This window comes from Sturnus vulgaris, chromosome 7 (genome assembly GCF_052056855.1).
Source record: "Sturnus vulgaris isolate bStuVul1 chromosome 7, bStuVul1.hap1, whole genome shotgun sequence".
Taxonomy (NCBI): Eukaryota; Metazoa; Chordata; class Aves; order Passeriformes; family Sturnidae; genus Sturnus; species Sturnus vulgaris.
In genome coordinates, this window is record NC_142249.1 from 24,657,923 (window position 1) to 24,676,381 (window position 18,459).

General features: G+C 35.6%; 1 protein-coding gene across 7 annotated transcripts in view; it reads right to left on the reverse strand.

The window, feature by feature from the left end:
* SLC4A10 (solute carrier family 4 member 10) overlaps positions 1 to 18,459 on the reverse strand; it is a 145,504-nt gene that overhangs the window by 107,429 nt on the left and 19,616 nt on the right. For 5 of the 7 annotated variants that reach the window (XR_015804892.1, XM_014880885.2, XM_014880884.2 and 2 more), the window contains exon 1: positions 4,591 to 4,903. The exons of 1 other annotated variant lie outside the window; for it this stretch is intronic. Coding sequence is in view for 4 of the 6 variants with exons in the window: in XM_014880885.2 (XP_014736371.2) it covers positions 4,591 to 4,671 (81 nt within the window). In the remaining 2 variants the exon portion in view is untranslated. Of the gene's footprint in view, positions 1 to 4,590; positions 4,904 to 18,459 lie in introns of those variants that run through there. One more of the 7 variants, XM_088168141.1, reaches the window with a different exon arrangement.

The following is an 18,459-nucleotide window of genomic DNA, read 5'->3' on the forward strand; positions in this document are numbered from 1 at the left end:
GTTTACCATTTGGGGTTTTTTTGATTAGTGATATCATACTAGATAATATCCTTCTATTCAGTTACTTTGAAGTCTGCTTAGCTCAAAATACTAGTCTAGCCTTTCCCTTTAGGATTTATTCCCTGCTTATATCAATTAATATTGGGGGATGTAGATTCCATACAAGACATTTCAAAATAACAGGAGGCTTCATCACTAAAATGACTGCTATAAATTAAGTAAATCTATTTTCAAAGCTTTCCTTCTCCACAAGATTACCAATTATAATTTTCTGTGCATTATATCCTAATTTTTCAAGGATTTCTGTGCAAATTTTTCCGTAATTAATTGACAAGTTAACAGACAATCTAAGTTTCGTTACCAGATCATGTGATTCTGCCCCTCTACTGAGCCCTGTTGAGATACAACTGGAGAGCTCTGAGCAGGTCTGGATTCCCTTCTCACATGAGTGAAATGGATATAATGAAGTAAGCCCAGTAAAGGGACACAAAGGCCATCCAAGGAGGGGCTGAGAGTGCTGGAATTGTTTCAGCCTGAAAAGAGAAGGCTCAGAGGGGTTTATCAGAACATTCAACTCCCTCACTGGTGGCAATGTAGAGAAGACCTTGCCAGACTCTAGGTGCTGCCCAGTGACAGGTAAGAGCAAATGGATACAAATTAAGTATGAGAAGTATCACTTCAACTTAAGAAAAAACTTGGTCCCCTTAATAATAAGGGAATAGTAGTATTTCCCCACCTTATCAGTCACATCTTGTAGTCTCCTTATTGGTATATACATTGTTTAAATTATTCAGGAAAGCAATTTTAGGGTCACACTGAGAACAGTATGGCGAGCAGTATGGAGTTTTCTCTGTGTAATCTGTGGTTAATATTGATTTTACTAATAAAGCAACCTATTGGAATACACCTGAATTATAGATCAGCTTCTACTTAAAAGAAATTATAATGACAGCAAAGCCACTGACCACAATAGTGTAACAGCGCTCATGTTAATGGGGTTCTTTTATTAACATTTATTGAAAATTTAAGTAAGGCAAAATAAATATGGTCTTGCAAGGAAACAAGAAACAACATGAATAAGTCATATTATTCATGAGGCTCATAATGGGATGGGAGGGTGAAAAAAGAGTGAAGAAAGAGAGAGAGACCGAGAATGAACTGAGATTATTTCTTCTCCCAAAAATGTCACTCTAAGTAATGCACAAGCACTCAGTTTTACTGCATGTATATGCTCAGCCTCCCTATTACTTCATCTTATGTAGTTCCACCTCTGCATGAATTTTTGGGGACTAAATATGGCTCTATTCTAATTTTTTTTAACAGACTACCATGGTATAATTGTGATTTATTCACATTTTCAGAATGCATCTTAGCAAAACTCCTTCAAATACTCTTTATCCAGAATGACCAAGTGATGATAGTTTTGGAACACTAAATAGAGTGGAACATTCTTGGAACACTCATCATGTAGCTATGTATTTTGTGACCATGCAGTTAGCTATTACATAATTATGCTACATTAATTATGTTTTAAACCCTTTTGATATGCTTATAGTAAGCCTTCCCTAATTCTGGTCATAGGCCTAATGACTTGATACATGAATTAAAATACTTACTGAGAAGAATTTGACCAGAGAAGAAGGTCATGTCTTAGGAAGGAGACTTATGTACATTAAAAACACTTGAATTCTTTCAGTAAACTCTACAAGTACTTTTTCCTTCTAGTATTTTTCAAATATTTGACCATGCTCTCCCACTTGCCCCAGTGTTCTCATCTTCCTAAAACCTGGCACTACAACCTACCAAAAAAAGTCAGTACTGTGGAATCAGGACAGCAACCAGTAACAAGTAAAACACCACAACTATGTATGTGCATGAGTGAGAGCATTCTTGTTTAAAATTGGTGACACAAATACTTGGCTCCTTGCCCAACTGTTCTTAAAATAGTGTTTCTCTATGAGATCTTTATCAGAGAGTCCTGTAAGTTGCAATGTTTTAAAGCTAAGGAAACACATACTTATGGATGTGTATTTGTTATGCTCAGTCAAGGGAAAAGAATTCTTTATTTGGAGAGATCCTTCTTTCCACAGCATGCTTTAAATACTGACAGTACCAATCATCTTGAAGAGAGATGATACAGTTTTAAAGAAGGCACAAAAATGCCTTCCTGTTAAGTTGCTACTAACACAGTGCCCTGGATTCAGTGACTCTACTCTTGTGCCGTATGTCCAAATATCAACAAGGCTCTTTTTGGGGGGCCTAGAGGTGGGAGTTAAAAAAATAAAACAAGCAAAATAGTTTGTCGTTTTGTTTGCAGATCACTTCTGTCCAATTCCCTGCTTTCCTGTGTCTAACTCTATCTTGCTGCAATTTCTTCTCTTACAAAAGAACTTTAATACATTCTTCTGGGGTGTCACTCTCTAGCCCCTCCAAATGGACAAGGTCCTATAATGGGACCATGTCCTTTGAGTGAAAAAACATTCAAACTCACTTGCAATTGTCAGTAATATTGTTGCTTCAAAACGGAATGACCTAAGCACAAAGTTGCTCAATCAAGCATTTTTCACCAATTCATTTTTCTCTGTAGATAGTTTCCATTGTCAACAGGCTGCAATGGAGGTCACTGCACTACTGGAGATTATATCAAAGATACATTCCAAAGCCATCCACAGAATGCAGTTTCCAGAACTAGTGTAAGTGATGAAAGAGAGTCCAGGACAAGCACAGCCTACTGCTATAGCTTCCAGATGCAAAATTCCATGGAGATCTAATTATTTCAAATGAACAAAGAAGGAACAACTTCAAAATGAAGCTAAGTCAAGACTGAAAATTGAATAAGGAAAACAAAAAAGCTGGGGGAGGGTTGGTCCTATTAAAAGGTCTATAAATACTCTGCAAAGCACCAAAATACCATGAAACCAATACTTTCAGGAATTTCATTCCATGCCAAGAAACAGAATGTACCCATTGTGACTAATACATCAAAATACTGAAAATAAATTCTAACAGATTAAAAGGATCTTGTAGCAACCGAAAGGTATAGTTAAATCATGCCAATCAATCAAGTTTAAGAGCAGGGTGGTCTTTGCCCATTATTAATAAGAATGTAAGATGGATAAAGTAGACTGGGAAACGGGAATTTATGGGCAGTTCAAGTAATACAACAGTCTCTCCAAATATGTTTTTAATTAAAAATTGAAAGACAGACATTTTTACCATTGCTGCAAAAACTTAAGTCTGATCTTCTGTTGTCTCCCACACACATACAGCTCCAGCAAAATGTTATTAAATGGGGTGAAATCAGAATATAGGTCTAAATACAAAATCAAATCCATTACTTATATGTTTACATTTCTAGGTGGATACATGAAAATATTTTTAAATCTTGATCACTTAATCCTGTGCTTTGGGGTCATAAAATACCGCTCACCCCTGCCAATCTGCTGTCCAGTTACACGTAAAAATTGTTGTTCCACAAGGGTAAAGCAAGAGAAAAATTGCCACTACTTTCAGGCTTCAGCTGAGCTTTTAAAACACATGGTCAAACATGTTGCCATGGAAATGTTCTGCAAATACATGTAGAATTTCTTAAGATGGAGCCGAATATCCCTTCTTAAAATAAATTTCTCCTACAGTTTAAAATATAATTGCTCTATGATGTATTCAAGGGAATACATCAGCCATTATCTAGTGTTTATAATACCTAAAGTGATAACAGTATCTCCAAATCCATTTTGAGTTCCATGTATGAAATTAGGCCACTATCTTGCTATGTAAAATACCCATATACTTGTTTTCTTTTATGTACTGACTGTCCTATACGTCATCACAACACATTAGCAGATCTACAAGTATTAGTCTGGCAATAAACCTGACAGCAGTTGCAAAAAAAAAAAATATGCTTCAACAAAATTAATCTGGTTTTTAATAACATTCTAAATTTTAAGATATTAATCTTCTCTTTTATAACCCAATAGTATGCATCACTGAGTGTAATAATTAAAAAGAGGAGAGTTATCTTGCCAAACTTTCACTGTTATGTTCCATGAGCTATTTTTAAAACTGATTTGAAATGAAGCAAAAAGAAAAAGAATCTACTGCTGCAAAATGAAGCAAGATCTGTGCCTGCAGAATAGCTCCGTCCTGTTACACAATGTGATACGTTGTTTTAAATAACCTGGCACTGTAGGTAAACAGTTGCCTTATACTGCATTACATATGACAAACAAACACAATCACAATTGCTTTTGTGTTTCACGTAAAGATAAAGCAAAATAAAAATGCAATACAATCTTGTCATTTTACTTTACAGCAAAGGGATAACCTTTCATCATTAATGAGTTAAAAGAAAACATATTCACAATAAAATAGGTTTAAAATATAGAGAGAATAACCTTACATTTTTCAAATAAAAATTAACATATTAGAATTGAAAGATATACGTTGCTCTGCTTATGTAAACAGTCTACCCTACAAATCCTGTGGCAAATCCAACATGAAGCAATTACACAGACAAAGAGATTGCAAATGACCTAAAACTGTAAAACAAGCCCTGTGTTAGAAATATTAGTATAAACCATGAGGTCGTACCTGATGACTTAGGGACTGTAATGTCTCACCGGTTCCAAGCTGCATGACCTTTCTATTTCCAGAGACCCCCAAAAATTGCATTTCCTGCCTTATCAAAGTACATCACACACCTATCTATCTTTCAAAATCTTCTGGGCTAGTGAAGAAAGCATTAACAGCCATTCTGTCCATCAGTAAGTGCTGGAGTCATTACCCTCAAGATATCAGATCTTAAATACAGTTTCCCCCGTGCGAGCACAGACATCCAGCAGTCGAGGAGGCTGACACAGCTATATCACTGATGCTGCTAATGCCATCTGAAAACAGTAAGCTTACTGCTTAAAGCAATCCTGCATCGTCCAAACAGAACAAGCCACATCCTTCAACTCCTCACTCCCGTTTTTTATAAAACCTAGCACTGCCATTATGGATTTTGTTTTCATCTCTGGTCAGCTAAAGGAGAAATTAGATATTATGCAACCAGCTTTGCATTAACGAAAGGAAAACGGCAGATGAAGTGACATATCGAGGTTATCAGATTTTGCTTGCATGACCACTCCTCAGCAAGCACAGTCACCACTCACAAGAAGCATCACAATCTGATCTAAAGGAAAATCATCAGAAATAAATTATAAACAATTCACAGGCAGCAAGGTATTTTAATTCCTCTGGGATACTAAAACAGCTATTTTTATGCAGCCTTATGAATCCTAGTCCCTATCCAATTAAAAACATCGTTTGCCTAGTATTTTAATAAATTGCATGATCACTGCATTGTTTCCATTACTCCCTGCTAGCAGCCAGAAAACAGCATGACTTGAAAATGTGCCAGTGTTATGACAGCAAAAATGTGGTTTGACATCAAACAAAACAATCATGCATGAATTTTTTCTGATATGAGAGACCTTTCAAGCTAACAATGTACAGTAACCTCCTTAATAATGTTTAAATTATTAAGACTTCAAAGTAATAACTGAACTTTTTATTAAAATATATGTTTTATAAAAAGTAAAATTTCCAAGTGAAATTTATTATTATAAATCTTTATTTATATTTACTGTTGCTAGTATTATGGCAGTAAACATGCAAACAAAAAAATACTTCAGAGAACTAAGATGAAATAGTGCCACCAAACTGGTAAAAGTATCATTTAGTAATTTCTCTGAATTCCAGACCTACAGAACAACTATTTGTGTTCACACAATGAGATACTAATTTTGAGGCTTTCAGGCCATCTCCTTAAACACATGGGAATGTTCTCTCAAGACATTTTGAAACATTTTGCTACCAATTGAATGTTACTGACAAATAAAACTTGGAAGAAAAGCTCTTCCCTAATTTAACTTCAGCTTGCTGCAAGTGTTATTCAAATTAATTTCTGTGTCCTTCTTTACTTCAAAATATAAGCAGAAGCTGAAAGTAGAAGTAAATGGTTCTAAATTAATTCACCCAGATCCTATCCTGTTAGTTTAACATTATTATTATTATAATCACTCCTTTGTGTAACTGAAGAGTTAATCAAATTTAGCTTCCAGTCATTCACATTATGGCACTGACAAAAGCAAACTGGTCTCATCTATGGATACCACATATTTCCCTTTAGCTGGAGAAGGTACCTGCCATCAGTTTTAACTGGTTTCACTTTGTTTCACCGTGTGCAACTGCCTCAACATAAGGATGCTTCATGTCCAGGGAAAGGGAGCTGTCAGCCCCACACTGGTCCAGGGTCTCCAGTGAAGTGTCCAGCAGCCTGGCAGAGCCAGTCAGTGAAGCTTTGAGGTGCAGCACAGAGCCAGATAAGGCCTGACTTGATGCTGCTTTTTATATTCTCTGAGACTTAATCCTGATGTCCAACAACCTGACACTGTCTTTTTACTGCTGCTGGCACTGGCAGGCAGGGAGCCACTTCTGAACATTGTAAATGTTCTCAAAAGCTGCCACTTTTCAACTTGCTCCAGATTAACTCATTAATTCACTTTCAACCCAAAAATATTACTAAATCTACACAAACTAAAATATTTGCATATGCACAGAGAGACAAAAACAAACAAGAACAATTTAACAATAAAAGGAGAAAACAACTTTCCCTGCATCAGTATGGAATAGAAATACCTCCAAAGGTAATATTTTTATTTCCAAAGGTAATTTACAAAAATAATAATAAACCAGCACTAAACGTTACTTTCTCCTGTACAAACTCTGAATTCTGCAATTCATTCTGACCAGTATCTACCTACAACTGTGTGAGGGAGTACAACCCCACATCTCTAAGTTGCTGGCAACCACTTCCAAGTCCCCAAAAGCCACTTGCTAGGATACAAAGGCCAGTAAGATGGCAAGAAGTGATATAAAAAATGTAGGTTGCCAAGCCACCTTTCATAAATATTATGTAGGCTCTCCCTGTGCAAATCTTGTCCTGCATGATGATCTCCATTCAAACAGTGAAAATCACCCAGTAGGGGTTATCCTCACAGCTGTCAAACACATCACTTAAGAGTTTCTGCTCACAAAGAGAACATGGTCTCTCCTCCAGCTGGACACTTGAAGAATTCAAAAACCAGCAAAACACAAGGTAGAAGACTATTTTCCTGAGTTTGGTTAAGATCTCAGTACAAATTATAAATGCACTCGGAAATATTATATTATTTCTTTGTGCACCTTATCCCAGATAATGAAATATTTTCATTGAACTTATTCCATGTTTTTTCCTCATGTCAATACCATTTCTTTTTTTGCAAAAGTGAAAATTTTAACATTTCATCAGCAATGTTAAAGCAGAGAGAAGGTATAAATACAGTAACATTTTTTAAAGTATAGATATTTATTCTGAGATGGTAAAGCAAAAATTGTGTAACCCATTCCCTTTAGATTATCAACAAGTACCACTTTATGTCATACAAAAAATTACTCACAAATATAGTTTGCTTTTATTTAATTTTTCTTCATAGGACAAAAAGAAAGCAAATTAATTTCCTGCGAATTATGCAAGGTGAAATAATGGTTGCTTTGAATCCATCACAAATCAGTTTCATATCAAATAGAGCTGACCTAAGCAGTGAGGGAGCAAGCAACAAAAGCTCTGTCACTCAGCTTTTTAAATTAACTTTAAGTCATGTTTGCTAGTACTAATAATCATGATAAAGAACATTTGAAATTAGTGCAAGATATTGGAGACTGGAAAATGTGAAATTATGTAGTGCTGCACCAAAAGAGCTGGAAGAAAAATACAAATGCATATATTTCAGCAGCAATTTGAGGCATCAATTTTACTACATGTTTTTATAAATTACCAGAGTATAGTATGAATTATAGCCAAAAAATTACAGTTTGGATTTGTTCAGAAATTTCTGGTGTGGGAAAGCATTGCTAATATATGAAGACTACTTTGGGTACAAAGCAGATCACAAGTAATTATGAGCTATCAAAAAGATGTCCCTATGGAAATGAAATTAAATTTTTAATTTATCAGGTGATATATTTCTAGTACATAGATATCAACATTAATGCAATAATAAATGCTATTAAAATTCCATTGTTCTTTATTTTTATCATGTATTGTCTAAAAGAGGAATTGAATCTGGAAGACAAAGACTTCTACAATGGTCAGGGAAATTTTGAGAAGAAACTGAAAACATTTGCTTTGTTTCGCAAGTACAAATTTATAACAAGCACAAACCCCAAACTATGTGGGAGTAATAATTTATCATAGGCTGGAGGCCTGAAAGAAGAGGAAATCAAAATTCGAAAAAACAACCAAAAAAAAGTGTATCTTGCACACCTCTATTTCTAAAAGATATGAAAACACTGACAAATGAAGAAAAATGCAGAAAATTAAGTTACAGCAGAATTTGTATCAAGTACAGGACCTAAAGGAGAATCCATAGATTGCAAGAGACTCAACACTGATTGGAAACTGGTTTAGAAACCTGAATTTTTAAAAAAAAAGAAAAAAAAGGAGACATGATAACAGTTGGTTTCTCATGTACTAAAGACACCAAACTTTCATCTCAATACATAGAATGGTACTAACAATATAAAAAGCTCAGCAAAATCTCTAACAAAAAAAAATTTAAATTCTAATTTTTAAAAATTTTTTAGAATTCCAAATTCCAAGATTGCTCAGATCAGGTTAAAATTGTATCTTTGTAGTTGAGTGGAGTAAGCTGAAAAGTAATTAATGATAGCCATTCTCCTTTAATCCTGATGAGAGGACTATTTCTATTACCTTTCTTTATATATGTATCTCTTATTCAATTCTCCCATCATATTACTGGAGTTTGGATAAAGTATTAATATCCTTCTTTAGGCAAAAAGGAAAATCATTATGAAATTGAAGTTTATTTTTATTAACTCGGTTAAACTTGTTCCATTTTATGGACATTTTGAATGACATACTATCCAAAGACTCTCCTGGGATTATGTCAGCAGGCATTATATAAATCTAATCAGCTCATCTGTGGACAACCATGACTGTGGTTAAAGGAAGCTCAAAACATTTATAAAATAAAATAAGAAACAAATAGAGGCAGACCTGAACCATGGAAGCATAGTCAAAATTGTAAAAATTTGTAAATTAACTGCCTGGTTCCAAGTCTGCCTAGCAGATAATGCAGCTGTATTAAAACCTGCCTTCCCAAATATCCCACTGGTAGTGTGGCTGAATCCTAAATTTAAAACCCAAGCCTGTATCTCAGGCCAGTCCTGATGATCCAGATCACTATACTACATATTATTGACAAATTAGAATAAATTTATAAAAAACCGTTTCAAAACAAGATTTCTTTCCAATATTTTACCTTCAAAAACTATTTTAAAATGTCTGGCATCCCATTTTCCAGAAGATAATGTAGGAGAAGGTTGACATCTCCTTTCTCTCAGACTGCTGAGGAGCAATCTTATAATGTATATAACAGATGGTTGCTTACACTTGTTCTTGGAAAAATACAGAAAATAAAGAATACAAATCTCCTCAAAGCTTGCAATCATACATTTATTTTCTAAGCAAAATTACCTGTAAAATCAGACTGAAATGGCAAATTTTAAGTATGAGAACAGAAGGTGAATAAGTTCTATCTAAAATAACCATGCCTTCCTTTTCTGATTAAAAAGAAAGCAAAGCTTTCCACATTTTTAAGCATCTCACCAGTATGGTAACTTGTGCCAGAGCGTGGGAACACCTTTCTACTTTTATTAACTGACTAAGGACATGGCAGACCAAGGGCTTAACTTGCAACGACTGAGAATGCTAGAACTGATTACAGGAAAACACTTTCCCCTCCTCAAAAAGGTGATGATGACATTTGGACTCAATTTTGTATAGCACAAGATGAATTTACTTTCCTGATAACAAAGAAATACCAATTTAATTAAAAAGGCTGGAAGTCATTAGCAAAGCAAGCTCTAACAGCCTTCCCACAGGAGGAGCAGCAGGACAGGCAGTGTTGCTTTGAGTGTCTCCCAAATATTACACAATACTGAAGTTGCAGCCTAGTTACATTACACACCTCATATGTTTGTTTCTTTTGATCCTTTTTCATCTCCCCCTTGTCCCTGAAGAGGAAGAAAAACTCCTTTTGCCTAAGAAAATTTTGTCAGCTCACTAATCCTAGCTCCTTATCTGCCTCAGAATAGATCTGACTTTTCTAAATATTTTGCATTAAAAAGTTCTCTTTCAAAGAAGAGAAATGTTAAATTTTGACATATAATTACCATTATCCTCTCTGCTAGCAGAAAATGATGGCAAAATGCCAACTTGCTTGTCTGCTACAGATAAGACATTTCCAAGCTTCCATCCTTCCCTTCAAAGAAAACAGAAGGGGAAGACCAGCCAGAAGAAAGCCTATCCTGTCAGCTGATCCTCTAAGAAATAAAATTAATATTCTCCTAGCAGAAATCATTTTCCTCTGAGCCTGAGGTAAATGATATGCCTTACCATATGTTATGATGGTCCTTTCAAGAATGACAAATTTGATGAATTTTTCCTGGATGGTCTTTCTCTCATCCAATCTCTTCTCATCACCTCCAGCTTCTGCTGCAGGCAAACTCTCAAGAGGCATAAATCAGCATAGCATCACCAAATTATATAACTTCTATCCCCTGGGGATTTAGCCCCTTCTATTTCATACTTAGCAAAAAGAAAAGTGCCTGTGCATTCTTCAGTAATCTTTTTGATCTGTGTAGAGCTTTAGAGAAATACCCTGACACACTTCTGAGCTGTGGCAGCTGTACACCCATCATGAGCAGAGAACTCAGAATTTTTTTTAAAGGAAGAGCTCTATAGATGTTATATCCAACTACAACATATTCAGAACTAGCTCAAAATCAGAAAAAAAGCTCTGCTTCAGTTCAAATAAGAGGGGAAAAGCCACAGAACAGGTTCAGTCACGTTTCTTCACTGTTTATGAAAATATTGGCATAATTTGAATACAAACTCAGAGTTGCACTCCTCATTAGTTCGCCCATACTTCTAGGAAATCAGAATGTCTGAATATCTTTGACAAACTCCAAATACCAGATTATTTACACATTATTTGCACATCATGGTCCTTTGAAAGTTTTACATTAATCAATAAAATACAGATGCAAATGCAGATGTTTTAAAAATCCATCAACACTCAGATTTCAAAATGTTCTCATTTGCTGTAAAGTATACAGATTCTAAAGAGAATGACAATAAATAAAGATCAATTTTAGACAAAATTCCTCAGTCAAAGCTCATCCAAAAATAAAACTGCTGGATATATCACTTAGCCCCAAAATTTCCAGGCTGTTTTAACTGTTTATTTCAGCCATGTAAAACAAGTGGGTTTGTACACTTAAATATTCTAGCACATACTTAATAGTGTTCCTATGTAAAATACGCTTTAGAATCTTAAAAGACTGCAATGTGGGATAAGAATTGCAAGGATTTGGAGGCAAGGTCACTGCTTTGAAAGAAGGCAATGGGAGAAAGGAGCTATTACTAGAGTATAATTTAGGGTTAGGTTACTTTTGACAAAAAACATACAACAAGAAAAATACAAGCCAGTAAAAAATGCTTTATAAATGCAATTGGTCACAAATATGTAGCTTATCAGAAAGATTAGGACCTAATTTTGTCACACACACCTAAAAAACAAAAAAATACCAAACAAACACACAAAAACAAACAAATAAAATTAATGAGTTTATTCCAAAATCAATTCCAAAATATGATCTCTGAAAAAAACATTTGCTTTCTCACAAAGTTAACAAAGGATTTCACATGGAGATTAAACAAGCTAAGGTTACCAGATCTATTTTGCCATCTTTTCTCTGCAAGGGGACACAGACAAGCTTTTCAAGCAGCACACACTTCACTAACAGCTGAACTTCTTCTTTATGATGGTGCAAGGTGAGACACCCACAGCTGAAATAGGCACTGGGCTGCGGGCAGCCCTCCTCCAGCTTATGTAAGAATAAAGAAAGGAGAAGATATAACAGCCCCCCGAAACTAGCAGCAGGCCATAAAGCTGATGTTGGGATATTCTGGAATAAATTATGAAATAAGAGATAAAAACTATCTAAACAAGACAAATTCATAGATATTTTTGGATAAAAATGGGAGAAAAGGTATCATTTCCTGGGACAATTCAAAATGTTTTAAAGATTTAATTGCCTATATGTTTTTTTTTTAATATTTAAAACAGAACTTTACACTCAATAATGCAAGGACATAGATAAAAATGTTAAAATCTCAAAAAAAAAACCATCGCCAATGATTGCTTCAAAGACAGAAAACTGGGACAAAATGCTCATTGGAACATATAGACTCTCCCATAGGAGTTTAATAAGTCAGACATTGCCTTCTTTTATATTTAACCTGCCTTTCAGCTACCCACTTCAGTAGAAGACACTTCCAAAAGTATAAAGGTGTAAAGAACAATGAAAGATAAATGAATACTAAAATGAAGAATATGTAAAACTTAGATGCATTTCCACCAGATGCATTCCTGGTTTTGAAGGGCAGTTGGTGCTTTCATAGCCACTTGTCTTAGGATGATAAGCAAAAGTTAAAGCAAAAATGTCCATTCCTAGGAGTGGTCATTTGCAGATATATATATATATATATATGCACTATACATATAGACATGAAGAAAGGAAATCACTTGTCATCCTAAATTATCACATGAACCTGGACAGCATAAAATATTTTTTGTGAATTACACATAAAAATAGAGCTATTATTTGAGAGTCCAAAACCTAAATGATCAGATCTATCATGACTAAACATACCCAGGCTAATAAACCTTTTCCTTTGCCCTGAAAGAGAAAGCCAGCAGCAGCCAATTTCACCTTTTCTCTTTCCTCTCCCTCCATCAGGAAGAGAAAAAGTGTTGGGACCAGTTCCCCAGAGACTGAGGATGGCAGACACAAAGTTCCTGACTGAGACAATTCTTTCCTGCTCTCACCTGCACCCCATGAACATCAGTGGAACCACCACATCCACCACCAGCACAGCCCTATTTCAGGCCTTCCTGCTCTCCTAAAGTCTTACCATTTTCAAAGTTGATGAGAAAAAAAGCCAGATGAGCCTGAAAGCAAATCCAAGGCTAGGGGAGAAAGAAAATCTCCCCTACTCAACACCCTTTCTTAAGATTCTTCCTTCATTACAGCTGTGAGCCATTTCCACAGAAATTTCAGAGAAAAGAGTAACTATAATGTAAGGGCATTCTCCACACAAAACAGTTGTCCAGCAGTCTCCTCCTCAAAAGTTACATGGCTTCAGCCTGTGCTGTCTCCAGTGTTTTGAAAGGCATCACATTATGGTCTTGAAGTAAAACCTGATCACTGGGTTCTCAGACCAGACTCAGGAACAAAATGAAGGCCTGGGGAAACACTGAAGTATTGATAAAAAGATTCAGAAAAAAGGTGTTTCCAAATCTGGTACAAAAATGTTGTGCTACTTTCTCTTTGTAGAAGAAATATGACATTTAATACCTGAAATTAACGAAAGTATATGGTTAAAAACTAACTTTGAAATATATCACCTGTAGAACAGTCTCACACAGGAAACAGTACCACCTTTCCTATGGTGCTTTCAAAACTCAGCTGTATAAAATGCTGTAAACCTGCACAAATTCACTTTCTGTTATCAGTGCACTAAAAAATTCTACTTAGTGTCAGACTTGTTTAGCTTGTTTAGCTGTACCATGCCATACACTGGAGTCACAAATACCAGGTAACTTAAATACCCCATATGAATATGAGACCACATCCTTCCAATTCAGCATATTCTGTGATTCTGTGATCATTGTTAATGACACCAATTCGGACAACTTTTTATGTTATTTAGGTTCATGGATTGGCTTAAGATGAAAACTCTTCTAGGTAAAAAGAATAAATAATGTTTACTATGAAAAAGCTTGTAGGAAACTATTGCAAGTTTTAACTCCCAGCTGCTTGCGATTTTGTAACGAGGTAACACCACAGAGACATCACTTGCAGTAGCACTGAAATTGTCATTATCAAGCTTGATTTTGTTATTTACATTCTAATGGATGACCTCCAAGTTCTGGATTCCCTTCTACTTTTATTATTTAAAAACAAAAGGTAATGAAATGGTACAGAACATATTCATTAATTTGAAGAATTTTCAGATAAATTACTAAAAGTTAGGATTTTCAGAAGTAAAGCAGAAGATATTTTTTTAAAACAAATGAAGATTTCAGTTAGTTTTAAATAACCAGAATTCTAACTTCATTAAGAACATGTAAGGAATAATATTTTTGTTACTTCTTCCAAAATCTATTCTTCAGTTAGTTCTTCACTGCCTTTCAAGATAATACATTACACCTAAAAATCTACCTCAAATATAATCCAAGAACATCTGTGTCATTTCAATAGTCTGGCTGTTCTCAAATTCCTATATAGTACTTACTTTTTGTAGTACTATCATTATACATAATTATTCTTCTTGGAGTCACCAACCCAATCTTTGTCCTCAAGGATGGAATCTATAGCTTAACATGTTGTGTTGTCTGCAAGCTTAAAGGAGAAGAAATATGCAAAAAGAGAATCGTGAAAAGAATAATTCAAATGTGGCACCTGGCACAGGCTACTAGTAAAAGTTTTGAATATTTCAGCTATCTACAGTGTTTTGCTATTGCTGGCCAGAGACAATGTAAATGTCAAATGCAGCCGTCTTCCTACCCAACAAAGAAAACAAACTTTCTTTGAAAATAGACATGTGGCAGTCAGCACCCACTTAGCAGCAAGGTGAACGGAGACTTCTATCTATTATTTCATAAATTCTTCCCATCATTAAAGTTCTTATCCTCATAATTTATACAAAAACCAAGTTTATCATAAATCACTTTAAATATTACAGTTGTAACATGAATCACTATAAATAACTCATCCAAGAAATTAATTAGCAACAAAAATTGCTAAACTGGATTTGAAAATTCACTCAATGATAGCAGGAGAAGTATTTAAAATAAATGCAATAGAAATAATTCATAGTAATGTAAAAGGCAGTATTGAGCATTATAAGCCAAGAAAAGCAGTTCAGACCATGTCATAAAAAGAAAATTCTCATAAATGTTTCATTTTTAAAAAATTACTTTCTTACCTCACTTAGCCTCCAGCAGTTGATAGACCATAGGCTTATCTATAGCCTATTCTAACTTCAGAAACCACTCAATCACTTGCTAAGGAAAAGAAAACTAGGAAAACCAAATCAGAGCTTGAATTTAAAGCAGTATTGTATCTGGGCCTGTTGCCTCTTTCTCACCTTGAAAACCAAAACATGTCTTCCACTATCAGGAAAAACAGAATTAGTCTAACTACAATAAATGAGTTCTCTACTCAAACAGATGCTCCATATACTCACTTTATTACCTCTCCCAAGAATACAATGATTAAAAACACACTGTAAGTAAAAGTCTGAATCTCTAATTCCTAGCACCTTCCTAATCCGTTCCAAGAAAAATGCGTTTTGCTTTCCCTCACTCACACTCTCAAGCCTCTCTACCAAGCTGACATTCCTACATCTAAGCCTATTTTCCAGGTCATCAGTATGACCCTGTGCAAAGCCTTACAGCCAGTGAGATTTATAGCTGGATGGCATTATGCCCACATGGAAACTTATACTGTCTATCATTTTTGTACTCATCAGGTAAGCCAAGACTTTGGGTCTTCTAAAAAGAAGCTTTGACAATTTCAATCTTTGTAAAAAAATCTTCATGTGTGTCAGTCACAGAGGAAGCTTTGGAGCACTGGGCACTCCGCCCAGATGGTGGCACAGGGTGATGCCAAGGGCTGACCACCAGCCTCTCCCATGTTCAGGAAGCCAAAAATTCTCATATGCTACCAAAGCACAACAGCCCATGCCAGTCACAGGAAACACTTTGAAAACACTTGATTGCAAGAGAAAGGCTGATTTCCACTCAACTCGACCTCTTTTGCAATTCCATAATTTTTCTTATAGATAATTGCATTTCTCATAACCCAAGACATGATGAAGTTAGGGCAGCTATCACAAGTACTAAAACAGCAGGTTCTTGGTAAAACTGATTTTTCGAGCAGCTTAAGAAATTAGAATTCAACAGTTGTATTCCTGATTTTAATAGCCCTAGTGCAAGTTTTTTCTTAAGAAAGACATCTATTTTATTTTATACTAATTATGATCATCAACATTAGCAGGAGTAGTAGTATTTAGCACTTCTGATTTCAAGCAGTGCTACCAGCAAAGCAGTGAAAGGAGCTGAAAGGTGCAAAAAGCACATGTCAGAGCAAAGGATCTCTTTTTCTTTGTTCCAGCTGGGAACCCAGGTTCAAGGATACCTGGCATCAGCAAGGTTTTGATATCTGTTCAGGTTCTTCCCTTCTTTTCTCCCCAAGCAGAGCTCTCTCCTCCTGCTCCTGTCCCAGCAGGGCCCCCATATTCAGCACCATGGCTGTACCCAGTCTGTCAAGGTAGTCCATACACTAAAATATTAAATATTGAGTGTATTAATTATTCATATAGTCCAGTCTGACACATTAGATTGAATGTCACGGTTATCCTAAAGGTAAAAAATGTTGAGTTTTACGTAACATTCATTAAATGTAGTGAACTAATTAAAGTATGTTAATTAGGTAATAGACAAAAAGAACTTAGTATGTGGTAGAGACTGGTCACTTTTAATACAGCATGTATTGTACTGCATTAATACCTTGGCTGTAATTTTATGCTTAATGAGCAAAAGGAAAAGCTGATTATTCAGAAAGCAAAAAAAAAAAAATCACATGTGTTATGTGTTGGAAAAATAGCCTCAGGTGACAGAGGAAATACGTACCAAAGGAATTGGCACTCTAACAAAGAAAGTATCATTTCAAAACTCATAAACAACATGCTGTCACTGGGAATTTTATATAATCAGATTCTAAGAAGCAATACTTAATTGCTGATGTTAATAAAAAGACAAAAATCTGATTTTATTTGCACAGGTTATCTGTTCTCCCAGATTTTCTTAGATTCACATTTGCTTTATGGTAGTTCAGAATAATGCTTTCATATCAAATGCTCTAGTTAGGAAGAAAAAAATGAGAAGCATGAATTTATTGATTAAACTCCTACTCACATCAGGCAAATGTTGGTGGGAAATATAAATGCATATGTCTGGCACCGAAAAAAAAGCCTATGTAATTCTCTACATGAAATTAAAAAATACTCCAGGCTTATGTTACAACATTTTTTCTCATTCCGCATCTTATTTCCCTGGTTTCTACTTGATTTGAAAAGGCTTGATCAAACCTAGAAAGCATCTTGAAGTATGTTACTAGAAAGCAAAAAAAAAATCCAGTTAGTGTTCTCAGTAAAACAAAGGCCTATACTTTCTTCAGAAGGCAAATGGAACAATGACAGTAACAAAGAGGACAGCTGTTGGTGATGTCGAACTACTCAGGATAAAAGCAAACTACTTTTCTTTCTTAAGCTCAGCAGCATATATTTTGGATATCATTAGGCAGTCATTAAAAAGTGAATCCTAGTATAAAAGACTAAGAAAGAGAGATTGAGAAAAAGAACCTCATACTCACAATTGAATTTGGAGAGAACTTAGAGAAATTCAAAGCAAATCTTAAGCTTAAACGAAAAACACACCACATACAAGTTTATGCACTGAAAAAAAAATTCAGATATATCAGCAGCCACCTGGCCTAGAGGTCACTCTGTTTGAGTTTTTTAATATTAAAGTTTCATTTATTGATAAAGTTCTGCTGTGAGACACATCAGTCTTCACAGGGCCAAGAAACCTGAGGTCTCACCAGAGCCTAACAGCAGCCAGAGCCTGAGCTCAGGTGTTGTCCTCTCATCTGTCTACTCACCTTCTCTATTCTCTGAAAAAATATGTCCAAAGCCAGAAAGACAGAGATGGCCACTGCTTTGTTTTCTTGAGATACCATAATGCCATACACTCTTGTTTGTTCCCCTAGAGGTCTGCTTATCATCTCCACCTGGAAGAACTGGAGGACTTTGTTTCCACACCTCTAGAAAATGTCCCCATTGGGAAGGGAGATGAGAGTGGCTTCATAGCTGCAACACTCTCCAGGGACAACGGGAACAGTGGGTTATCCTTCTAAAAAAGCAAAAGGAGTTGAAGTCATGTCTCATGTCCTGCATAATTACATTAATCACTGGGCCACCGACACACAGAGAAGGTCAGGGAGCTGTGGGAGCAGACCAACACCCAACACCCTGCTGAGGCACCTGACCCAGATCCTCACACTGAGCACCAAGGTCAGGAGACTGCACTGAAAATAAGGCTAAAACCTTCATAAATGGCCAGGACACTTAGGAGCTGTAGTCCTGTCCAATGTCAGACACATGGGTAATTTCAGGTGAGCAGGTGCAAAAGCCCAGCCCTGAAGCAGCGCAGCCATGCGTGT